Genomic DNA, 26,969 nt, shown 5'->3' with positions numbered 1-26,969 from the left:
GGTGTGGAGAGGGTGTGTATAGCTTCTCCCTATGACAGCAGAGCAGCACATTCCTGCCTGAGCCGACAAAGCTGACAAAGGAAAGAAGATTAGATTATATAACAGAGATAATACAGCCACTGTGCAACTAGGAAAGGCTGAAGTAAGACAGACCACATTAGAACAGGTATAGGAACTTATAGGATAGAAGAAATAAGGATGAACATTTTGTTACAGAGTCTCTTTAAACTCAAAATATATTTCCAATTTTAAGAAGCTGCACTGGCAGTTTTAAAGCGGACCCAAACCAAACATTTTTTTAATTCAAAATATTTAGTTGCACCACTCTGACACATACAAAGATAATAAACACTCCTTCAAGCATTTGAGTGCATGCTTTTCACCCTTCTCTTTTCATAGCTAGGGTTATACAGGTGGCAGCCATTACCAATTCCTCCATTCCCGGACACCATCTACTCCACCAGTTTGCCGGAAAAATCCCGGCAATATGAAAGGAAGGGAGGGGTTCCTCCAATAAATGTAAAATATTTTATATTTGTCATCATGCAGCTGAAAAAAGGCTGCTATTTATTATTATAATTTAGAAAATAGATTTTATTTCTGAAATCTTGTATTTTTAATTTGGGTCCACTTTAAGATGCTGATAACCAGCTTACCCTCCTGCAATAAGGGCCTAACCAGTTTACCCTCCTGCAATAAGTTCCCAGGCCCAAACCACACCTGGCAGAAGTTGGAAACACTGATTATTGTGTTATAAATTAAGCAATGATAATTTACCTCTCTACACACACAGGTACAAATATATCAAAGGTATATATATTAATGGTACATGACCAACGCTGTATGAAATATCTCACAAATATATATAGTTTAAAACCAGTACACAGCTGAGGTTCCGTCCTTCATAAATCCTTACTGGTCATTTCACATGCATACATGATCATAACACACATGCTCCATTCTAAGCACTATAACATAAACTTCATATTGCCCACAATAGCGCCGTTGTATAGTAAATCCAGTTTCTGCTTGATTGCATGTGAATGACAGATGGATTAGTAGCAGGGTCTTAATACACACCAAGCATGCCAAAGCTTCAGCTCCTTATCCTCAAAAGTCACAAAAAGAGCACCGATGTGCTAGTCCTATATGTGCAGGTCTCTTGGAAGAGATGCCTCATCTGTATACTTAGAGTGTTTTCTGCAAAGCCATGCAAGCTCAAGCCAAGCATAAGCACAAATATATTGTGCAGCCCATGCAAATTCACAGCTGCCATGCGACAATATAAAAGTAAAAGTTCTGAAGCGCCTGACACTGGCACTACCAGACTCACGTGCTGGTGAGTGCAGTCAGGTGCTCCTGCTGGCTATGCATAGCCTTTGTCACCGTAACCATGCAGAAGTTCCGTGATCTACCCGCGTGCTACCATACAACTTTTTATGCCAGTATTTTCACATACAAACACAACCAATAACAAATGCAGTACATATATTGTGTCTCAAAAGCATAAGGCTGACATTTATTATGATACCTCTTTGATTCCTTTTTGTCCACCTGCCCTCTGTTTAAAATATCCTTCACAGGTATTTCTAATTCAAAGATCTTTATAGGTATGATGCTGCAGGCCTCCAGGAGGTCAGCTTGCTGTTTTGTTGTAGGATATCCATCCAGAACAACCCTGTATAAAGTTAGTTTCAGTAAACTTGTTAACAGTCAGCACATTTATTAGCACTATTAAAGCAAACAGTGAAGTAAATAAAAGCATTTTCATGCAAAGTACAATTACGGCAACTATGATGAGATAAATATATTAAATAGAGTAACAGTTCTAACATGCCCATGTACCCTTATCTTTTTTTTTCACTGTAAAGATTAAAAATCCAGCTATTAAATCACAGTTTCTCTGCAGTAGGTAACGGGGGACTGCAGTGTAATTCTTCTTGACAACCAATTGGAGGACAAAATTGGGTGTGGTTATTACAAACAATCCTGACATCAGGAAACAGATAAATCAATAAGTCATCATTATTCTGTATGGGAGCTGAACAAACATAAAATCACAAGCAGATGACAGTAAGACGGCTCACGCTTCAAGCCTACATTTTTTTAACTTCTAAATGAGAATATGGAAGTCCAGGAAAATCCTTTTTAGTAGAACACCTGTTTCTTCAGTTTATTTTTTTAGCCCACGTTCACTTTAAAGGAAAACTGAGATGTAATGACCATACATTTATACTTACCTTGGGCTTCCTCCAGCCCCCTTTAGGCTGTGGGTTTCAACACCATCCTCCCCAGCCGCTCTGTTCCTCTGATGTCCACCCCGATCGGGGACTATTGCGCATGTGTGGCACTGGCTGCATGTGTCCTTGGTCACTCTCCCATGATACGAGTGTTCTGCACCTGCACTAAGGCTTGTAACTGCGCAGGCACAGAACACTCCCGGCCACGGAAGTATGGCCAAGATGGCGAGGGGCCAAGGGCCAGCATGCGCTGTATTCCTTCACTGGCTCAGTCGGGAAATTTACCGGATCGGACAACGGACCAGCCCAGGTGGACAGCAAGGGAGCCCATGGCACTTAGGGGGCCGAAAGAAGCCCCAGGTAAATATAAAGACTTTGGGTCATTACATTTGGGTACAGTTTAAGGGATGTTATTTTTTTGATTTAGTTTTACACCTTTCATGTCGTGTCATTAGTTCTGCTACTATTCCAAGTGGTCTGCAAAGAGCAGGAGATATTTACCTTTCCATTACGTAAGATTATGGAGTAAAATGGGATGTTGATATGCATGAGGCTCTTAAAGGAAACCAGAGATTAAAAATAATAAAAGATTTATACATACCTGGGCCTCCTCCAGCCCCATGCGCACAGATCGCTCCCACGCCGCTATCCTCCGCTGCCTGCAGCTCCGGTATCGTGTCCTATTACTTCAGTCAGTCGTGGCCTGTCTGCACAAGTGAAATTTTCTCTCTACGTAACTCTCCAGTGGCCGCTGGAGAGATACATAGAGAGCACACTTCCTCTGGTGCAGACTGGCCGAAATAACGGGACCTGAAACCGGAGCTGCAGGCAGCGGAGCAAAGCGGCGTGGGAGCGATCTGTGCGCATGGGGCTGGAGGAAGCCCCAAGTATTTATCAATCTTTTATTATTTTTCATCTCTGGTACACTTTAAGTGAAGACATGGCTTCCAAGATGGTCATCACATCCCACTGCTTCTGGCAACAGGTACAAGAAATGACTGACTGACTAACAGGACCTCACTCCAATTGCCATTGCTGTGGCTGGAAATGGCTATTGGAGGATCACACACACAACAGTACGGGGGGGGGGGGGGGGGAGCGGGGTTAATACCTAGATAGTAAAGAAAAGGAGGCCTGGGTCAGTGAGGACAATCCTGGGGGCAGGAATATGTTTTTTTCTCCCTTTAGGTTAATGTTTTTACTGGCCTGTCTCAGGAGAGGAAATGGAGCAGAACATTCTCATTCTAAAAGGGCCTTGCAAGGTAGGTCATCTACCAGACATCTATACTGAAGCATTCAAATAAAAAATTGCCTATAATTGTACATTTTTTAATGTTAAAGTGACCTTGTAGTGTACATGAATTAATTTACATATCCTGAACCAGAAGTGTTTAATACAAGAACAGATGCAGTTTATTTTACCTCGAACACATTTTTTGTCTTCTTCAGCCTCAAGAAAAATGCCGTTCTAATCACATTGCAACATAAGAGGTGTTGTATTGCAGAGCAACACATAGTTACTTGCATGTAAATCAATGTACTCAGTCAGCACGTCTCTCTTGTAAAATATATACTCACCCTGCTGTATTGCATGTAAGATCCATTAGTTCAACTTCTAAGCATCTAATTGCAAGTTCATCAGGTATAAATAATCCTTTCATGAGGTGACTTTTTATGTCTGCTGCAAGCTCTGTATTTGGCTGCTTTTCCAACACAGACCGAACAGCGTCACCTATTGATAGACGTTCTAAACCGTAAACGCTTGCAAACATCTTGGCAACTGAAACATACAAATGTACAGGTCACGAAACCAGAAGAGCCACATATATGTTATGGTTACCGTGTATGTTTCTCCTATTTACATGTACATAAAGTACAATATGATACTTGTGATTCTAAATGAAGGCTAATATAACCAAACTGTAATGTTACATGAGACAAAAAAAATTTACAGAGTACCCAGCTAGGTCATGGTGAGCTAGAACGAACAAGACTAAAAGAACCTTAAGGCTGGTTTCACACCAGGACGTTGCGTTTTAGGGGACGTTATGGTCGCATAACGTGCCCCTAACGCAACGCCTGGTGCTCCCTGCTTTGGACGTCAGAGTGAGCCGCGTTGTGCAGCTCACTCTGGCGTCCGTGATGCCGTGATGCGTACTCTTGTGCGCATGCGGCATCACGTGGTCCCGCCGGCCAATCGCTGCACAGAGCGGCCGCTCCAGGAAGTAAACACTGCACGTCACTGAGTGCAGTGAATATTAATCAGCCATGTGCCTGGCTGCTCTCCGCTCCTCCCCAACGTTACTGAGCATGTGCAAGCAGTCTAACGCGGCTCTGCCGCTTAGAAAGTACTGCATGCAGTACGTTGTCTGGTGGCGCAGCGTTACTATGTAACGCAACGTGGGCACTGTGAAAAGCCCATAGATTTTTCATTGCTGTGCGGTGGGGTGCGTTACAGGCTGCTCTAACGTGCGCCTGTAACGCCCCACTGTGAAACCAGCCTAAAGCATGGTTTAACCTGTATACATGATGAATAAAAAAACATGCACCCTCACAATTAATGTACTGTACCTGTAACACCTTATCCTGTGTCCGAAGCCTAGCAGTATGGTTAATACTTCACCCTTGGTGTCCATCAATCCTAAACTCACTTCTGCATGAAAAATGCAATCCCTCCAAAACAAAAAAATCGCAATTGCTGAAAAAATGACCTCCTCTTTTTCTTGGCTTCGGAAATAAGGGACTGCAGGTTCAAACAGGAACATTCCCCTGACTGTAATAGCTATTTATTGAGGGGGCAATGGTTTGGTTTATATACATTTTAATCAATGTAGAATTAATTTTTAAGTATTTGAAAAAAAGAGTTTAATCCTTTTTAAAAGCCCCCCTTCTGAAAAAGCTCTGATAAATATATTTTTTTCTTCTCAAAACAGCAGTTAAGTGCAATTATTTGGCTTTATGTAAAGCATGAAGGCACTCCCATGTTGCATTACTGCTCAGTGACAGAATAAGCAAATAATGAACGTAAAAAAAAACGTAAAAACGTAGCAAACATCCAAAACCACTGTTGTACAATGACACTGTAGCTTATTAACATTACTAATCCATCTTGCAAACAGCTGTTTCAAGCTTAAAGGGAAGGTCCAAGCAAAATAAAAAAATGAGTTTCACTTACCTGGGGCTTCTACCAGCCCCATGCAGCCATCCTGTGCCCTCGTAGTCACTCACTGCTGCTCCAGTCCCCCGCTGGCATTTTTACACGTTAGTAGTTCAATGCGTAAATTTTTTCGCATTGAACCACTAACGCGTAAAATGTATGTGTTAATGTTCCTGCACTAGCGAGGAATGCGTAAAAATTTACGCAATGCGGCCCGCCGACCTCTGAGGTCGGCATGCTGCCAGCAGGGGACTGGAGCAGCAGTGAGTGACTGCGAGGGCACAGGATGGCTGCATGGGGCTGGTAGAAGCCCCAGGTAAGTTAAACTAATTTTTCTATTTTGCTTGGACCTTCCCTTTAAGGTCTTGGTCAGTGAAAGGCATGGATTGGCCTTTGTCAGTGAAAGGCATGTTTTGATATGGCTCTATGGGTAGGACTTGGAAATATGCAGATTAGAAACAAGCAGTGTTATGCACATGAATGTGAATGGGATGTGTATCAGGTAGTGAGCTATCCATACCTAAGACACAGAGACTAGTCATGCAAAAATATTAATGGCCTGGATTAACCCCAACATGAAGTAACAAAAAAAAAACAATATCACTTTATGACTCCAATTACAATCACTGATATAACTGTAGAAGACATTAACTTACTTGTTGTTTTTCCAGATTTAGGAGGTCCAATGACAGCAATTTTAATTGGCACTGATGGCTTAGGCTTTGGCTGAGCAAGGAATTTAATTGGATTCCTCATAAATGTGGCTCTGTTTTCCTTGGTTGAAAAAAAGTAAATGTATTGCCGATAAATCAAGGGGAATCCAGGATTGTCTTGATTTTTCAGTGGCCTTATAACCTCTCCTTGACTGAGCTAAAATATTTTTGAAAGACACAAATTTGATCACCCATTTAAACCAGCAAAGGCAGTAATAGATTTTCAGAACATAAAGTAATACAAGACATTTAGAATCTCACAGTTTTATTTTTTGTTTAAAAGCTGAAAAAATAGGTTAAATGTTTGATTGCCTCAACTGATTGACAGTCTTTCAGTGTTTCAGAGCTAAAATATATGAACTATTGACTTTGTTTTGATCTATTCTCTGCACTCAGAAGACGTTCTCTGCCAAGAAAGATTAGAAACTGTCACTAGCATACCTAAATGTTAAACTCTATCAGGTGGAAAAATAAAAAAAGAGCACAGACTAGTTATTTGTATGCTTGACACTGTACATACACATGTTTATCTCATCATGACACGTCAACTCAGGTACACTTAACCACTTCACCTCAAAGGGTTTTTCACCTTAAAAAAAACAGAGCAATTTTCACCTGTTAGCGCTCCTTCCATTCATTCGCCTAAAACTTTATTACTACTTTTTTCGCCACCAATTAGGCTTTCTTTATGGGATACTTTTTGCTAAGAATTATTTCATTCTAACTTTGCAGTAGGAGAACAGAGGCGCCAGTAGAATAAAAGTGGATAAAACCTTTAAAATTTGCTTGGAGGAAGCGGTGGACTTACCTCCATAAAGCAGACATTCCAGCAGTAGCAGGTGTAGTGCCTCACTGAGGCGCTACACCTGCTACTGCTGGAATTCTGTTTTGTCCCCGCTTTATTGCCTGATGAAGCGGGCTCGGCCTGCGAAACGCGTTGCACTTTTGGGGTACCATATAATAAATGTGATTGCTACTTTTCAGACAGTCTTTCGTGTCTGCTTTATGGAGGTAAGTCCACCGCTTCCTCCAAGCAAATTTTAAAGGTTTTATCCACTTTTATTCTGCTGGCGCCTCTGTTCTCCTACTGCAAAATCGTGTCCACCCCTGGTGGAGGGGTGATCTACCCCTTTTTCTCATCTACAGAGAGCGACTTCTTAATCCTGAGTGAGGACAGGTCTAATCTCCTCACCTGCTTATACAGTGGTTGCCTGTGTGGTAACCCACGTTTGTGAGTATATTCTTCTCACTGATTTGCCTTACTTCGTTTATGTTTGAACAAACTACACTATATTGGGCTCTCGGTTTCTCTATATTTTTCATTCTAACTTTGTTTTAACGGGAATAATAAGAAAAAAATGGAAAACAATTATTATTTTTCAGTTTTATGCTATTATAGTTTTAAAATAATACATGCTATCATTATTAAAATCCACCCATTTATTTGCTAATTTTTTCCTGGTTATTGCAACGTTTAAAATGTTTCCCTAGTACAATATATGGCGCAAATATTTTATTTGGAAATAAAGGTGCATTTTTTTCAGTTTTGCGTCCATCCCCAATTACAAGCCCATCATTTATAAAGTATGGTAACAGTAATAAACATATTAAAAAAGTTCAGTCCCTAAGGTAACTATTTATGTATTTTTTTACATAAAAAAAAAATGTTGGTAGCTAATGGGGAGTGTGGGAGGTCAGGGTTAATTTTACATGTAAAAATAAGCGAAAACATGTCATTTATTGAATTAAAAATGTACATGTAATTTTACTTTTTGGCCACAAGATGTCCTCGGCGCTCACTTTCTCATGCGCAGTATTAACATGGATAGAGGAAGTGATGCGTGGACGGGTTTTGACAATGGCAGAGCTGCCTAATAGATGGCTGTGGTCATTCACACGGGGACTAAGATCAATGAATAGGAACTGTATTCCCATTCATTGATCTTGCGGCTACCAATCGGCGGTAATGAGCACGGGGGGGGGGGGGGGTGTTTGAACGGGAATGCGTGGTGGGGAGGGACGTAGTAGCTATGTCCCTGCACAGCGAAATGTCATTTTGCAGGGGCGTAGTTGCTTGTCCCAGGGAGTGGAAGTGGTTAAACCATTTCCTGCAAAATGGATGTTTAAACACATCCTATTTGTGCACCTTTAGTGCACATAGGGCATCTATAGAAGACCAACAATTCAGCTAATGCGCACAAGCAGGGGCACGCCCAGTGTGGAAGCCTACATGTAGACAGTTTTCTAAAAAGTAAACAATGCAGCTTGTGTATTAATACCTTGACAGGGTCCCACTGAGCAAAAATGCTGGGGTGCTTGTACGACACATGAAGCATCTTGTTTGCAAGGGAAAGGCTAACTGGAAAACACTTTTCAAAGATACTTGTTCTATTTTCCACAATGTGCTTTAGTTTTTCATAGAGCTGGAAATGCACGATATGCAGTTTACGGCTTGTATTGACTGTAGCACAGGGGATCATCAGATTCTGAAGTTCATCCTGTCAGTTGAATAAGAAAGTAAAATAATACAGAGTTAGCTCTCAGGTCAAAAGAATGTTATGTCCTTTGTTTTTTTTTCTTGCAAACCTTTGCTGATTAAATGATTGTAGGAAATGGACACTCCAGTTTAGCATCTTCTGTCTGGAACTCCTGTAATTTTCAGTTACCAAATGCACAAGCAAGGTCTGTAAAGAATGCAGACCTATGCAGATGCATATTGAAAAACGCAAGAAAACTTTTATTCAAGATATTTACCACTAAAAAGTTAATAAGCCCTAAAACAAAGCAAAGAGAGGATGTGGGATAAGAGCTTCCCTTGATTGTTATCATTAGATACAGTAAAATATAGTAGACCTGCTTTATGAATGTTGTGTAAAGCGATGATGATACGCAATTGAGTACATTTCTGATATTACGAGTTATTGAAAAAGAGTGCTTGCAACCTGCACACATCCAAGGCTGTTGCTACAGGCTTTTCTGGCCCGTGTGGTGGCTGCTGTGGTTGCTAACAAGTAAAAAAATAAATAAATAAACCTCAAATATTATAATAATATCTAAACATTGGTAGTTTTCCGTATTCTTAAAAACATGCATAGCCCCCAAACTGCACATAAAGTACCCAGTCTTTTTACCACCCAGTGTGATCCTGAAATGGCGGGGTAGGGAAACTGAACTGGGGCTACTGGTGCTATCTGGTCAAACACACACCACTTGCCTTTTGTGGTCTTTTATCTTAGTATACCAGTCTCTTTAATAACAGAAACTACCCATGTAAGCTAAAATGATAATTTATTCAGAATCAGACTATGGCTGCCCCCATTCTGCTCCTTACTAATTCTGTTTAGAAAAAAAATGGGCAAGTATCCACTTTAATTAAAATTACTTGTGTATCAATTGTAAACATGAGTGTTGTCTCCTACCTTCACTGTCTGAAGTGATTCTGCATCAGCTTCACATTTTTCTCCAATCTCAGATTTCATTCTCTCAATGGCATCCTCCTCCTGTTCTTCTTCTTCCTGCTCCTCTTCTTCTTCTTCTGGGAACTCTTCTAAAAGAATCTGTTCTATAGGGTCTACTTCCTCATCCTCTTCTTCCTCATTTTCTTCGTCACTGCCCGTTGGATCTTTCTTCTGATAAATAAAACAGACCCTTAATTACTACTAAAATGTAACTTTTATTTCCAAGTTAAAGCACAAAATTGGCCCACCACTTACATCAGTGTATAACACTTACAAAACACCAGACTAGAGACCTGACCATGACAATTTCCATGTATTGTGTAGCTGAAGTCCAACTACATATCACAATTCAGCACTGAGCAACACAATATTAGTGGAAAAACCTTGAAATCAAGCTCATCCTATTCTCTGATGCCAATGCAATTTGAATATATATCAGGTCTTAATATAAAAAAATAGTAAATTAAAGGCTCTTAACATCAACAGTAGAAATATTGAAACAGATATACAATGGGATGCGAAAGTTTGGACAACCTTGACAATGGTCATGATTTTCCTGTATAAATCGTTGGTTGTTACGATAAAAAATGTCAGTTAAATATATCTTATCTTGGTGTAATTGCCTTCTTAAAACAGAAGGAAATTTGCAATAATTCAGTTATAAGTGAACATTTGTGGTTAGCCACAATGCCCTACTGAATATGCAAATTATCCCTTTTCGCCCTTGTGAAGCCAAGCAAGCATCCAGAACCGCTGGTTTATAGCAAGCCTATAGCTTTAAGTTTTACACAGCCATATCAAACCCACATGTAGACAGCCTGTTTCGGACTTTTGGTCCTCATCAGTACATGGCAGGGATTGATAAGGCTGTATGAAATAGGGCTTAGACGAGAACAACAGAGTAACCAAGCAGCTCAGGGTGACCCAAACTACTAGGAATGTATAGGGGGATAAAAGGAACCAAAAAGCCCTCCTACTAAAAAAGCAAAGCTTGGTGTAATTGCCTTCTTAAAACAGAAGGAAATTTGCAATAATTCAGTTATAAGTATCATATAGGAGACACACACAGTAATATTTGAGAAGTGAAATTAAGTTTATTGGATTTACAGAAAGTGTGCAATAATTGTTTAAACAAAATATGGCAGGTGCATACATTTGGGCACCACAAAAAAAAGAAATGAAATCAATATTTAGTAGATCCTCCCTTTGCAGAAATTATAGCCACTAAATGCTTCATGTAGGTTCCAATGAGTGTCTGGATTCTGGTTGAAGGTATTTTGTACCATTCCTCTTTACAAAACATCTCTAGCTCATACAGGTTTGATGGCTTCCGAGCATGGACAGCTCTCTTTAACTCACAACACAGATTTTCAATTATATTCAGGTCTTGGGACTGAGATTGAGTTCCAATAATTCGTTCTAAAGGCTTTGGAATCAATAAAATGCCCATATTTATGCACCTGCCTAATTTTATTGAAACAATTATTACTCACTTTCTGTATATCCAATAAACTTCATTTCACTTCTCAAATATCACTGTGTGTGTCTCCTATATGATAAATTTAACTGACATTTTTTATCCTAACAACCAACGATTTATACAGGAAAATCATGACAATTAACAAGGTTGCCCAAACTTTCGCATCCCACTGTAGGACTTTCAGTGGAAGTAGATAAAATCACCTTACTTGGGGATTTACTTTATGATTATTCTGCTATGTACAGTGCTGATTATCCTAAAATGTTTGCACATCTACATCAAATAATAGATTGTTGGAAAAAGCACTCAATATCCTGGCTGGCATGAAAAGTCAATATTACCTAAACTACTTTATTTGTTCCACGTACTCCCACAGTATGCTGTCTGCAAATTTTAGAAAGCTGTTTTCGTGCTAAATTAGCCTGCACTTAAGTTTAGGGTACCTAGATAAATTATATATAGATTTAAGAAAGATGGTGATCTAGGCCTAATGAATATACTTAAAGAGGAACTGTCGCGAAAATCTTAAAATTTGAAACACATACAAATAAGAAGTACATTTCTCCCAGAGTAAAATGAGCCATAAATTACTTTTCTCCTATGTTGATATCACTTTAGTAGGCAGTAGAAATCTGACATTACCGACAGGTTTTGGGCTAGTCCATCTCTTCATGGGGGATTCTCAGCATGGCCTTTATTATTAATAAAGACATTCCCTGAAAATGATTAGTGCAAAGATGCTGACCAGTCTCCCTGCACACTATTTTGGCAGTTGGACGGAGCAACTGCCATTCACTTTTAAAAATAAATAAAACCCTGAGAACCCCCCTATGAGAAGATGGACTAGTCCAAAATCTGTTGGTAATGTCAGATTTCTACTACCTACTGTAAGTGACAGCAACGTAGGAGAAAATTAATTTATGGCTCATTTTACTCTGGGAGAAATGTACTTCTTATTTGTAAGTGTATTATATTCCAAGATTTCCACGACTTTTCCTCTTTAAAGAGAACTGGAGGTGGGTATTTTAAAGTACCTCCCAGGTCGCAGCTTAGCTTCTGCGTGGAGGAAGCTCATGGAGGCAGGCAGCGGCGGGGACAGAGGCAGGGGAGCGCTGATAGAATGACAGCTAGAAGGTAAATACAGGGCTATCGACAAGCAGATTGTTACTAGCCTAGCGATTTTTTTTCAGGGGGGCACAGCAGTCCCCACCGGGAACTAGTGAGACCCAGGGGCATGTCATTATGCACAGGACATGCTTTCTGTGGTCTCTTAAGATTTAAAATACCCGCTTTGGGTTCTCTTTACAGGACAACTATCAATGTTAACTAAAATTCTAAATGCCACATATATTTCCAGTAATTACTAGCAAATAGCAATACAAGGGCTTTTTTTTCATCTTTTAATGTTTTATGTAAAGAAAATATGACATTTACAGAGAACAGTTTTCCAGCATACAGATACAGTCCTCACTAGCAGTAAAACTGTGACAGGAATCTGTTCAGAATGATAGAAAGCAGAAATATAGCTTCAAATATTGTGTACATAACTCATCAGCTGCAGTGTAAATTAAACACAGGGGGATCTCATTTTGAATGGGGGGGGGGGGGGGGGGAGGGTGAGCAGGAATAAAGTAAGCCTCATTCTCTTCAGATCCTTCTCCGTATATAAAAATATAAAAGTCCTTCAGCTGTTCTCATATGATCTGAGAAAAAGCAGTGGGTGTGTGGGCAGTGCAGAAACAAACAATAAATAATTCCTTTGTAAACAGTGATAGAGAAGTTTAACGTAGCTACATGGTATGGCTCTAGCCTTTAGCATTGACACTGACACAAATTGCTACATACAGCTGGTAAACAAGGCATTTTTTTCAAACAGGCTGTGATGAGAGACCTCTGAAATGGTTTGCTGTAGTGTTGCTGGCTAAAAGCTCTATAGGTATGTGAGGTTTTCAGAAGAACAGTTTCTTTGATAGTTGTTCTTTAATCATTAGCAGGATGTGCAAATTTTTCTGGAAAAAAGATGGCGGGAAAGATGGTGGAAAGACCACCTCCCATGGGTAGCTTTAGAAACTAGTGAAAGCACATGCCATATAAATCAATAACCTTTTTGGGTTAAAGGGACTCCGAGCAGTGCAGAAACTATGGAAAGATGCATATCATTTTAAAGCTCTCTTTCTCCTCGTTCCAATGATATATAAACCACCACCCTACGTCTTTTAGTTTTCACTATTTTCGCGATTGAAATTGCCGCGGCCGCGGTTTCGATCGCGAAAATAGAGAAAACTAAAAGGTGTAGGGCAACGATTTAGGTGTCACCAGAAAGAGGAGAAAGAGAGCTTTAAAATGATATCCATCAAGCCATAGTTATATTGTATTACACAGGACGACACTTTCCCCAGTGTCAGCAGCTCCATTCTGCTGAATGCAGCTGCTGACTTTGACAAAAAGTCGCCCTGTGTAATACAATATAACTATGGAAAGATGGATATCATTTTAAAGCTCTCTTTCTCCTCTTTCTGACGACACCTAAATCGTTGCCCTACACCTTTTAGTTTTCTTTATTTTCGCAATTGAAATCGTGGCTGCGGCAATTTCAATCGCGAAAATAGCGAAAACTAAAAGGCGTAGGGTGGCGGTTTATATATCATTGGAAAGAGGAGAAAGAGAGCTGTAAAATGATGTGCATCTTTCCATAGTTTCTGCACTGCTCGGAGTCCCTTTATACCTCCCAAATGTAGGACAATTACTCATGCAACTACTCTGCACTCACTGAATGTTTCAGACTGCACCAAATTCTTATATCCCCTTTTATTGCAAGTACTAAAAAAATCTCAAGGCCTTCCATTCGTGGATTGAAAGCAACTTAATGACAACTTTACAAGCTTATAACCTATTACTAGAAAATGGAAGGAAAGGCATCCAAACATTGACAGACAACAAAAATGCACAGCAAACTAAATTGTTTAGATAAGGTCAGATTAAGCACTTTGTAAGGTCAGTTGTTGGCAAGTGAGATTCACCATTAAAAGAACTAGTTTTAAGCATAAGTGACTTAGGAACTAGGGCTGTGGAGTCGGAGTCGAGGAGTCAGAGCAATTTTGGGAACCTAGAGTTGGAGTCAGAGTCACTGGTTTCATAAACTGAGGAGTCAAAGTCGGGAGTCAGAGTCAGATGATTTTAGTACAAAACCCACAGCCCTGGTAAGTATTAGACTAAGGAGTTGGAGTCATTTTGGGTACCTGGAGTCTGAGTTGGAGTTGGTGGTTTCATAAACTGAGGAGTCGGATGATTTTTGTACCGACTCCACAGCCCTGTTAAGAACCCCAAGTCTGCAGGAATTGTATCCATGATTCATAGTTGTATAATAACCTTTACATAAAGATCTTAAGAAACAACTTTGGACCAAAATCCCTAGAAGCTCTATATAAAGGTGCCAGTGGTAAGCGACCTCGCTTACCCCTTATCCAAAAATACTCTACTTATTACTACCATTGCTGGAAAACTATTGCCATTAGTATAAAACACTCATTTTATATAGCAAAAAAATCTGGATATGGGAAAAAAAAAGGTTTTAAAAGAAAAAAAATTAGAAAGGGGGTTCTATACAATAAAGGTGGCCATTAACGGTACAATTTTTAGTGATAATTGTTTTTTTTATCAGATTATTCTGATTGTATTGTATGAATACAAAGAAGCTGGTGGTTCAAATAGATCCTGTAAGGAAACGCGGAAATGCCGCCGTCTCTCAAGGTGAGGCGGCTGTTTCCGCGTCCAGCATGGCGTCACAACGCGGAAAAAACGCTGCATGCCGCATAGGCAGTGCGGCGGAATCCGCATCAGAGGCGGCCCCCGCACTAGATACATTGCATGACAGTACTGGTGTGGCTGGGACTGATAGTCCACCAAGATTCAGACTTACACGCGCGCGAGCAGAAAGGCAGAGTTTAAATAACAGTTAGAAGGGTGTCGGCTGACCAGCTGGGTCAGCTGACAAATTCCACTGCTCTCATTGGACCAGCAATTAGGGAGGTCCTGGAAAGGTCCTAGAGTATATATACTGCTGGTTGTTCACTTGCTCTTTGTCTGGCGTGCGATCACATACGTGGGAGCACCCAGATCCGTAGTCAGATCCTGAAGTGTGCCGGGACCAGCTGGAGCTGTAATCCTACACTTAGCTAGATATTTGATAGCTAAAGTACTAGTTTGATTGTGATTATATGTTATGACTTTTGCCTGCCTCGACTATCCTCCTGAACTCTGACCTTGTACCTCGATATTTCTGATACTCTGTTGCCGAACCTCGGCTCGTTCCAAGACTCTGTTTCTGCCTCCTGATTTTGTACCCCGATATATCTGATACCCCGTTGCCGAACCCTGCCTGTACTTTGACTCCGCCTTTGCCTACTGTATTTGTACTTTATCTGTCCGTGTGTGTACGACCTGGCTTGTCTGACCTCGAGAACCGACCTCACGATTGGAGGCGGTTCCCAGTCCTGTTAGTGACACTTCTTCCTGAGTGTCACTCTCGGACTTTCCTTCCTACTGTCAGTCTGACTCCTCCCGTCTTGGAGAGCTCAGGTCTGCAGAAGGAATACGTGCAGTTCTCCTTGCTGCACTGAGGCCTAGGCCTCCTAGTGTTACTGTTACACCAAAACACTACACTCTACTCAGGCGAACAGAGGTTAGTTTGTATATCGGATTATCGGTGAGACTGCAGATCACTTATAATCTGGTATATATCTGTATTTCCGGCGATACTGCAGATCACCGGTAAATCAGATACTCTCTGCGCCCACCGATCGTTACAGAACGCCAGACCAAAATACAAAATGGACGCAAACACTGATTGTCTGGGTGTACTTGCCGCTTCGGTGGACAACATCAATCAAGTACTGGGCACCCACATAACTCTTATTGATGCCCTATCAGGGTCTGTACAAACCCTCCAGACATCAGTGAATCATGTGCGATCCTCTCCTAGCTCTGACATACGTATGCCTGTCCCTGAAAGCTTTTCCGGCCACAGATCTGACTTCCGGAATTTTAGGAGTAGAGTATTTTCCTATTTTGAGTTGAGACCCCAATCTTCGGGTACTGAGACCCAGAGGGTCACGTTTATTAAAACTTTGTTGTCCGGCGACTCCCAGTCATGGGCATATAGCCTGCCCACCGGAGACAAAGCGCTTACCTCTGTAGAGGAATTCTTTAAGGCTATGGCGGTAATTTACGACGATCCAGACCTTGCCTCGACTTCTGAGCGGAAGCTCAAGCTATTGCGTCAAGGCGAAGGTCCGGTCGAAGATTACGCGGCCGAGTTTAGGAGGTGGTCAGTTACGGCCAGGTGGGACACTCATGCCCTGTTAGATTGTTTCTTGTCAGGGCTGTCCGATGAGGTCTCTGACATGATGTTAAGTCAGCCCGAACCCAGAACAGTCGATGAGGCCATCTCAGCGGCCATCCGGATCGACCGCAGGCTGGGCTACCAAAGGCAGACCAGGGGTAGTTCCCGTGTCAGAGGGGTGTCTTATGCCACAGCCCCAGTGATTCCACCTCCTACTGTTTCGTCTTCTCCGGTCTTGCTTCCATCCGAGCCAATACAGATTGGTCGGTCAAAATTGACCCAGGTGGAGCGTTGCGCTGAAGGGGGGCATATAGTACGAAACTGCCCTAATAAGCCGGGAAAACGCTACCGCCTGGGAGTGGTAGGGGGTAACACCCTGGGCGTCCGACTTTTACCCTTAGAAGAAAAACGGTTGCTTCTTCCCTGCACCATTACGTGGGAAGATAAAACCGAGGTCACGGAAGCCTTTATCGATTCAGGCTCCGCGGCAAATTTTATGGATTTTGAGTTTGCTAAGAAATTGGGTATCCCACTCACACCTGTACAACCACCCATCCAGGTTACAGCAGTGGATGACTCTCCTCTGCAAGGGAGTCACCCACTGTCTCAGACACCAGAGGTGGGAGTCACCATAGGGGTTCTGCACTGGGAAAAATTACAATTCTTGGTGTTGCATATGTCTACTTCCACCATTATACTCGGCATGCCATGGTTGCACCTTCATTCTCCGCACATCGATTGGGCCACCGGCCAACTGGTTTCTTGGTCAGCACGCTGCTTTCAGCAATGTTTAGGGAAGGTGACACTGGGCCAAACCAGGGTTCATGTACAAGGGGTACCTGAGCAATATTTAGAATATTCTGATGTGTTCTGTCCCAAGGCAGCAGACAAATTACCCCCACATCGCTCTTTTGATTGCCCCATAGATATCCGTTCTGGTTGTATGCCTCCTCGGGGTCATCTGTACAATTTATCTGGGCCAGAAAAGTTGGCCATGCAAGAATATATCCGTGAGAATTTAGCCAAGGGTTTCATTCGTCCGTCCCGATCGCCTGCTGGAGCAGGTTTCTTTTTCGTTAAAAAGAAAGACGGGGGCCTGCGGCCCTGTATCGATTACCGGGGACTGAATAAAATCACGGTAAAGAACCGATATCCGTTACCCCTGATAGACGATTTATTTACGCAGGTCACAGACGCCAAGATCTTCTCAAAACTGGATTTACGGGGCGCGTACAACCTGGTACGCATAAGAAAGGGTGATGAGTGGAAAACGGCCTTTAACACGCCAGACGGGCATTACGAGTACCTAGTGATGCCCTTTGGGTTATGTAATGCCCCGGCCGTTTTCCAGGAACTCATCAACGAGGTCTTCAGAGAGGTGTTGGGGAGATTCGTGCTGGTCTATCTAGACGATATACTTGTTTTCTCCAACAACCTCTCTGAGCACAGAACGCATGTGAAATTTGTACTCAGCAAACTAAGACAAAACTCGTTATACGCTAAACTTGAGAAATGTATTTTCGAAGTAACATCTGTCGCCTTTCTGGGTTACATTATTTCCACCACGGGCCTGTGTATGGATCCCGCCAAAGTCTCTGCTGTGTTAGAGTGGCCCCAACCCGTGGGGTTAAAATCTTTACAGCGGTTCTTAGGCTTTGCGAACTATTACAGAAGGTTCATAAAGGGGTATTCCACGGTCATTTCACCCCTCACCAGTCTTACAAAAAAAGGGGCAGATACTAACCACTGGACTCCAGAAGCTCTACGAGCATTCTCCACTCTGAAAGACTTGTTTTGCTCAGCACCCATTCTGAGGCACGTTGACACTTCTTACCCCTTTATTGTTGAGGTGGACGCCTCAGAGGTCGGGGTAGGGGCTGTGCTGTCTCAGCGATCAGGGTTGCAGGGAAGATTACATCCCTGTGCCTATTTCTCTCGTAGGTTCTCTCCGGCAGAGAGAAACTACGATATAGGCAACAGAGAGCTCCTTGCCATTAAACTTGCCTTTGAGGAGTGGCGTCATTGGCTGGAAGGAGCAGAGCATATGATTACGGTATACACCGATCACAAAAACCTGGAATACATCGAGGGGGCTAAGAGGTTAAGTCCCCGTCAGGCTCGATGGTCGTTATTTTTTTCGAGGTTCAGGTTCCTGATTACATACACCCCGGGCAGCAAGAACGTTAAGGCAGATGCTCTGTCCAGATGCTTTGAGCCAGAGACAGCCGAGCCTCCTGCCCCAGAGTCCATTATCCCACAGAGGCTAGTGTTAGCGGCAGCTGAGACTTGGGAGGACTGGACAGAGACCCTGAGGCCTTTTCAGCAGGATGTCCCCGAAGGGAAACCTGAAGGGGTGATGTTTGTACCCCTACCCTTTCGTCTCCGCACTTTGCAGATGTTTCATTCTCACAAGAATGCGGGACACCCTGGGGCATCTAGAACTCAGGATCTAGTATCCAGGTGTGCCTGGTGGCCTTCTTTAGCAGCAGACTGCAAGGAGTTCGTTAGGGAGTGTGCAGTTTGCGCTAAGAGTAAACCCTCCCGGCTGGCACCTGTGGGTACCTTGCAGCCTTTACCCACCCCGAGTGAGCCATGGACTCATTTGTCCATGGATTTTGTGGGCGAACTTCCCAAGTCAGAAGGTATGTCGGTCATTTGGGTGGTAGTCGACCGCTTCAGTAAAATGGCCCATTCCGTGCCCTTGAAAGGACTCCCCTCAGCCCAGGAATTGGCCGACTTGTTTATTACACATGTCTTCCGGCTGCACGGCATTCCGGAGAACATAGTGTCGGATCGGGGAGTCCAGTTCGTTTCTAGATTCTGGAGGGCATTCTGCCAACAGATGGGCATGAAGCTGTCATTTTTATCGGGCTACCACCCACAGACCAATGGGCAAACGGAGAGAATCAACCAGTCATTGGAGCAATTTTTGAGGTGCTACGTTGCGGAGACGCAGAGCGACTGGGTTAAATTTCTGCCCTTCGCGGAGTTCGCACAAAATAATTTGAAAAGCTCTTCCACCGGATTCTCTCCGTTCCAGGTTGTGTCTGGAAAATTGCCCAAGTTCTCACCATTTCCAGTGGCCTCCACCCCGTTTCCAGCTCTGGAGGCCTGGCAGAGGTCTTTTAAAGACATTTGGCGCACGGTGAGAGATAGTTTACAAAAGGCGTTTTTGAGTCAGAAGGGTCAAGCTGACAAAAAAAAACGCTCAGTGGAGTGGAGGTTCAGACCAGGGGACTTGGTCTGGGTATCTACACGTCACTTGACCCTGAGACAACCTTCTGACAAACTTGGTCCCAGGTTCGTGGGTCCATTCCCGGTTGCTAGGAAGATCAACGAGGTCACATATACCGTTGATCTTCCCACCAGCATGCGGGGAGTGAGGTCCTTCCACGTATCACTTCTTAAACCCGCAGTCCAGGTGGGTCCCACTCCTCCTCCTCCTGTGTTAGTAGATGCCCAACCTGAATATGAAGTGGAAAAGATTTTAGATTCCCGCACGGTTCAAAACTCGGTTCAGTACCTCGTACATTGGAAAGGGTACGGCATTGAGGAGAGACAATGGGTACCGGGTTCACGCATGCATGCAGACGAGTTAAGAAGGGAGTTTCATGCCTTACATCCCGAGAAACCTGGTAGGAGTTGTCCGGAGTCCACTCCTCGGGGGGGGGGGGGTACTGTAAGGAAACGCGGAAATGCCGCCGTCTCTCAAGGTGAGGCGGCTGTTTCCGCGTCCAGCATGGCGTCACAACGCGGAAAAAACGCTGCATGCCGCATAGGCAGTGCGGCGGAATCCGCATCAGAGGCGGCCCCCGCACTAGATACATTGCATGACAGTACTGGTGTGGCTGGGACTGATAGTCCACCAAGATTCAGACTTACACGCGCGCGAGCAGAAAGGCAGAGTTTAAATAACAGTTAGAAGGGTGTCGGCTGACCAGCTGGGTCAGCTGACAAATTCCACTGCTCTCATTGGACCAGCAATTAGGGAGGTCCTGGAAAGGTCCTAGAGTATATATTCTGCTGGTTGTTCACTTGCTCTTTGTCTGGCGTGCGATCACATACGTGGGAGCACCCAGATCCGTAGTCAGATCCTGAAGTGTGCCGGAACCAGCTGGAGCTGTAATCCTACACTTAGCTAGATATTTGATAGCTAAAGTACTAGTTTGATTGTGATTATATGTTATGACTTTTGCCTGCCTCGACTATCCTCCTGAACTCTGACCTTGTACCTCGATATTTCTGATACTCTGTTGCCGAACCTCGGCTCGTTCCAAGACTCTGTTTCTGCCTCCTGATTTTGTACCCCGATATATCTGATACCCCGTTGCCGAACCCTGCCTGTACTTTGACTCCGCCTTTGCCTACTGTATTTGTACTTTATCTGTCCGTGTGTGTACGACCTGGCTTGTCTGACCTCGAGAACCGACCTCACGATTGGAGGCGGTTCCCAGTCCTGTTAGTGACACTTCTTCCTGAGTGTCACTCTCGGACTTTCCTTCCTACTGTCAGTCTGACTCCTCCCGTCTTGGAGAGCTCAGGTCTGCAGAAGGAATACGTGCAGTTCTCCTTGCTGCACTGAGGCCTAGGCCTCCTAGTGTTACTGTTACACCAAAACACTACACTCTACTCAGGCGAACAGAGGTTAGTTTGTATATCGGATTATCGGTGAGACTGCAGATCACTTATAATCTGGTATATATCTGTATTTCCGGCGATACTGCAGATCACCGGTAAATCAGATACTCTCTGCGCCCACCGATCGTTACAGATCCTTAATGATCAAATTGTTGATCGTTTCCATGAAGGAATGGTTGACTAGAGTGGTGGACATTTCATAGATAGGATCGCAAACATGATCTTAAGTTGGACTTGTTGCTTCTGTAGATCAATTAAATACAATCTTTTCTTTTCCTTACCAATGAGCACCTTAAGAGTGGTTAAAATGTGGAATATCCCACCACAGGAAGTAGTTATTGCAAATTCTATATCTGCATTTAAAGAGGGCTTGGATGCTTTCCTAACATTGTAGGACATCCATGACTATAATTACTAGGTAATACCCAGTGGTGTTGATCCAGGGATTTATCTTACTGCCATCTGGAGTCGGAAAGGAAATTTTTCCTTTTAAAGGTGGCCACACACAATACAATAAAATGATCCGATTTTACAGTAATTCGATAAAAACGATCGTATCTCTCGAAAGAATCGAAAGCTTTCTTTTTTCATTCGACCGAAAAATCTGATCGGATTTCCCGTTTTTTTTCGATTTAAATCGATCCGGAATGCCCGATATTTCTCTTCAATTTCTACTAAAGATTGTATAGTGTGTGTTGGATTGTTAATTTATTAATATACACACCCTAGCAATTTTCTCTGAGTTTCCAATCATGTTTATCATAATTGAGGAAAAAATTTAACATAGGTGTGTGGTACATTGGTCATATTTTTGAAATGTTACAATCAGTCCGAAAAATGTATTGCAATTCTTAAATTGAACAGATATTTTAAAAATTGTATAGTGTGTGGCCACCTTAAGGCTAATTACCCAAAACTTGTAATGGTTTTTCCCCCCTTTCTCTGGATAAACTGGAACACTGTATACACTGTCTGGGTAAGGAACAGAGTTGTACACATTAGTATACAGTAGCTTTTTTTCTGATGGTTTTTGGACAGATGGCTTTTTTTCAGCTGAACTATGTAAAGTCTACTGTAGATGACTCCATCTGTCTCCATTCCACCACCACCATCACAATTATCACATTATTGAGACTGAATAGCATTCAGATAGACATTAAAATATTGACAACAAAACTGATAACATCTTACCTCTTTTTCTGAATCGATTATTTGTTCAGCTAATAGTTCAGCTCTTCTCTTGGCAATCTGTTCATCCTGCAATTATTCGTTATAACAGATGTTATTCAATCTTTGTCTATAACCTCATCACCAAAAAATCTAACTGAAGAATAGGTCATAAATTATTTTTATTGAAAGCTACATTTATATGGCAACAGAGCAGCATGATGGTGTGTTGGATACAGCACTCTGGTCTTGTAGCACTAGTGTCTCAGGTTTAAATATCTGCCAGGGCACTATCTGCATGAAGTCTGTACATTGTTCCCATATGTAAATGGATTTCCTCCGGTTACTCCCACATCCCAAAAGTCTACTAAATGAATTGGTTCCCTCCAAAAATTGGCATTAGAATGTGGGAGTGGCATTAGACTATGACTCTAGTAGAGATTAGTTATGCACATAACTGTAGATAGCTGTGGAAAATGTCAGTGCTATATAAATGCCGGATGGTGATAAAAGCATAGATGTCTAAATGTATTTAAGTATTTATATATTGCCGACATACTATGCAGCGCTGTACACCTGAATATATTGTCTTGTTACTAAATGTCCCTCAGAGGGGCTCACAATCTAGTCCCTACCATATCTTATGTCTATGTATGTATGGTGTAGTGCATGTATCATAGTCTAGGGCCAAGTTAGGGGGAAGCCAGTTAACTTATCTGTACCATAGTCATTTGTCTATGTCTGTATCGTGTAGTGCATGTATCACAGACTAGGGCCAATTTAGGGGGAAGCCAATTAACTTATCTTTTTTTTTTTTGTGATGTGGGAGGAATCCATAGTGCCTGAAGGAAACCCACACAGACACGGGGAGAACATACAAACTCCTTGCAGATGTTGACCTGGCTGGGATTTGAACCGGGGACCCAGCTTTGCAAGGAGAGTGCGCTAACCACTAAGCTACCGTGTAACTGTCTAAATGCTATTTTGTACTACTACTATTACTATTACTGCTACTACTGTTATGTAGTTTTCACGTATATTTTTTGCACTGAGTAAAATAAGCACAGAAGAATCTGAAAAATTATATTCAATGATAAACATAAGAACTACACATTGCAACTGTGTATCCATGCTCCCCACTATTTGTTTTATACTATGTACAGCACTACAGAAGATTTTGGTGAAATTAATATTATTATTTAGTATTTATATAGCGCCGACATATTCCGCAGCACTGTACAGAGTATATTCTCTTGTCACTTAACTGTCCCTCAGAGGGGCTCACAATCTAATCCCTACCATAGACATATGTCTATGTATGTATCATGTAGTGTATGTATTGTAGTCTAGGGCCAATTTAGGGGGAAGCCAGTTAACTTATCTGTAAGGTTTTTTTGGAGATGTGGGAGGAAACCAGAGTACCCGGAGGAAACCCATGCAGACACAGGGAGAACATACAAACTCCTTGCAGATGTTGACTTGGCTGGGATTTGAACTGGGGACCCAGCGTTGCAAGGAGAGAGCGCTAACCACTATGCCACCGTGCTGCCCATAGATAAATTAATAATAATAATAATAATTGTATTATAAGTGCTGCAGCTAATTATGCTATTAGTCATGGAGGAGTCAAGAATACCTACTGTTATAAAGGGCACTAGCCCTGGCACAGTTATCTAAAGCTCAGCTTTGTAAAATGTGTCTTTAACTACTACATGCAAAATGAACAGTTATAAACATCCTATTTGTGCAAATAAGGCGTTTATAAAAGTCTAACTATTATGCTAAAGTACATGTGCACGGGAGAGTGTGTGCGCACAAAAGATCAAACCCTTTAGCCCTTGACATGAATTGGTTAAAGCTTGGTGCCCAAATTACGTGCCTATTTTAACTGTTTTGGTCTAGCATCTATTTTTCTTCTGACTTTGTGTGTCAAATGGACACTTGACTGACCCATCCAGTAGATTGCACAGAGAAGCAGGTTCTACTGCAGTTCCTAGCACTTTTACTAAAAAAGCAGGTGTTCTGTTTGACATCTTTCTTCTGCGTACTTTTTATATTCATTTTTCAACCTGATTGTTATGAGAATTGTTTAACTCTGAGTTTATTTGGATTTATGTACACTTGTACTGCTGCATTTGATTACTCCAGTGCCAATCTGCATACTTTTCATAAAATAAAATCAGAATAAAATCAACTTGAAATCATTAGCATCTCATTGACCATCACTACCTATAAATGTTGACAAAATTAAGTTTGTGAATCTAACTATGTTAGGTATATGATTTTTAAACAGTACTTATTATACTGCAAGGTTAACCTTGCAGTGTAATAAGTACTGTTTAAAAATCATATACCTAACATAGTTAGATTCACAAACTTAATTTACCATATCTTATGTTTCAGCAGAAGATTAGCATAACAGAGAGTTTTTGCTCCAAAGCCTGTAAACTACCATATTTCCGAAATACTCTCCAATCCCTATCAGAGCTATTGTAGGATAGGTTGAGTATATTCATGTGTTGACAGCTCACACATCAGTGCCTGAAGAAGTGTATTATTAACAGATAATTATTTCAGAAGCTGCAGACGAAGTGAAGGCTGGTACTACCAGTAGTTATAAGCTCTTTTTATTTGAACCACTTCAATAACATCAAGTGGCTAACGAAATTTCAATTGCATATCAGAATGAGGCTTAATCAAAGAGTCAGGTCCGCTGGAAGCATTCTGGTAAACTGATTGGCTGCTGGGGATTTGAATCCATTGGTTGGGGAAGTGTCAGATTGCTATATAGGTGCAATGTTTGTGTGTTTTTACTTTGTGGACATTTAGGCTTGATAGAGGGCTGAGAACAGAAACAGCGGGCTGTTGCCGTATAGCCATTTGATTTTGTTGATGTGATTCAAATAAAAAGAGCTTATAACTACTGGTAATGCCAGCCTTCAATTTGTTTGCAGCTTCTTGGACCCCAAAGTGCGGGGGTCTTTCAAGGCTTGGCCACACTGGTCCCCTCTACAGTGAGTGCCACTCCTTTTACCTTTTGCAGTGATTATTTACAACCGTATGCAGTTTCTGCTGAATTGTGTAAATACCCGTATTTTCTTTTTCAGCTCTTTCAGTTTGCGTTTGCGCTCTTCCTTTTTTCTCCGTCGTTCTTGCCACTTGGCTAATCGAGGAGGCAATAGCCGATCACAAACATCGCACTCATCTGCTTCTAGAAATATTGCTATGTCAGGAAAGAAGCCACGTTCTCCAATATACTGAACTTCCTCCACAGTACTGGGGAATCCATCCAGAATAAATCCTGTGGATCTGAAACAATAGGGAATTCAAGGTATGTGAGAGAGAACAACTTGTTTGCTATTTAATATGTGGCTTTTATTAGCACCATCTTCATCTTATGTGCTGTATATCCTCCTGAGGATGAAACATTGAGTTCTTTAAGGCCCCTTTTACACCTGAGTGATGCAGTGATCGCGCAGTAGGGTAGCCTGCTGCCGCATCATCGCACCGCAGAAATCTGGATTTAGATGACCCTGCACCACAGTGCGTCAACAAGGTCATATGCAGAGTGCCACACCCCGCTCAGTGACGTATTCCCTGCTATGCAGGAAGTATGTCTCTGGGATTCCCATCAGTCCTGTGGTTCACACTTGCTGCATCACCCATTGACTTGCATTGTTGCATAATCTGTGCAGAAGGCACAAATCATGCGTTAAAGCGCTGCAGACTTTACCTCGAAAATGTGGCGGTTTGGATACCCCCGACACAATTCGTAGCCTCACGTTGAGTGTGCAAGTCTCCATACACTTACATGGCCCTTGCAGTGGGGATGTGTCAGTGAACCATCACGTGGGGTGATACAGTGACCAAGAGTAAAAGGGGCCTAAAGCCTATCTACACTTGTGTTTTCCATATCCTCCCCCTCCTACTCCCAGTGTCATATGTGTAAACATCACAATTCTACCCCCAGGTTACAGTACAGTTAGCATATTGCATAGTTATGTAATAGTTATTTCATTAGGAGCTGTACATGTGAGAAAGGACCACACGTGTTTACGACCAGTACAGCTGTCAGGCAGAAGCTTCCTCCTTTTTTTGCATCACAGAGGCTTTTTTCTCCTAACTTACTGTATATCAAAGAAAAATCTCACAGTTGGGGGAATTGAGTGGCATGCAGCTTCCTGTCAGGTTAATAACAAGGTCAAGTTTCAGGTGAATGCAAATTAACCACACTTCAGGCACTCTTCTTTAAACAGATAGGGCTCGATTTACAAAATGGTGTTAACTCAGTTAGCACGCTTAAAAGCTATGGGCGTGCTAACTAGGGTGCTAAGCAGTAAGCACGCCCAAAGCTTTTATTGATCGCGTGCAAAGTTTAGCGCTGCGCGGTGCACGCAAAACGTTGCACCAGGTGCGCCCGAAACATTGCACGGTGCGTTGTTTCAGGCGCACCCAGTGCGAGGTTTTAGAGGCACCCGGTGTGACATGTTAGTCGCACCCAGTGCGCCGTTTCGCGCACACCGTGCAACGCTAAACTATGCGCGAGCTAAGTTAGCACACGAAAGTTTGCGTGTCCTAAAGGGCTTTAGGCGTGCTAAGGGGCTTTTAGGCATGCTAACTAAGTTAGCACCCTTTTGTCAATCAAGCCCATTGTGTTCTTAGTACTTGCAATGGTGTCAGTATAGTGCTGACCCACTACTACCAGGTAAACATTTTAGCCTGTACATACCTGCCACCTAATGGTAATGGTATACCTAATGGTATTCAACACCAAA

At 42.3% G+C, this 26,969-nt stretch overlaps 1 protein-coding gene across 3 annotated transcripts in view; it reads right to left on the bottom strand.

Annotated features, from left to right (window-relative positions):
- The window catches only part of AK9 (adenylate kinase 9), a 178,397-nt gene that overhangs the window by 39,092 nt on the left and 112,336 nt on the right, over positions 1–26,969 (bottom strand). For all 3 annotated transcript variants that reach the window (XM_068231284.1, XM_068231285.1, XM_068231286.1), the window contains 7 exons: positions 25,284–25,503; positions 22,219–22,284; positions 9,530–9,739; positions 8,390–8,608; positions 6,054–6,267; positions 3,819–4,020; positions 1,532–1,678 (listed from right to left, as the gene is read on the bottom strand). In XM_068231284.1, coding sequence (XP_068087385.1) covers positions 1,532–1,678; positions 3,819–4,020; positions 6,054–6,267; positions 8,390–8,608; positions 9,530–9,739; positions 22,219–22,284; positions 25,284–25,503 — 1,278 coding nt within the window. The remainder of the gene's footprint in view (positions 1–1,531; positions 1,679–3,818; positions 4,021–6,053; positions 6,268–8,389; positions 8,609–9,529; positions 9,740–22,218; positions 22,285–25,283; positions 25,504–26,969) is intronic.

Source organism: Hyperolius riggenbachi, chromosome 4 (assembly GCF_040937935.1).
Source record: "Hyperolius riggenbachi isolate aHypRig1 chromosome 4, aHypRig1.pri, whole genome shotgun sequence".
Classification (NCBI taxonomy): domain Eukaryota; kingdom Metazoa; phylum Chordata; class Amphibia; order Anura; family Hyperoliidae; genus Hyperolius; species Hyperolius riggenbachi.
Note: the sequence above shows the minus strand (reverse complement) of the source record. Positions and strands in the feature narration are given on the sequence as shown.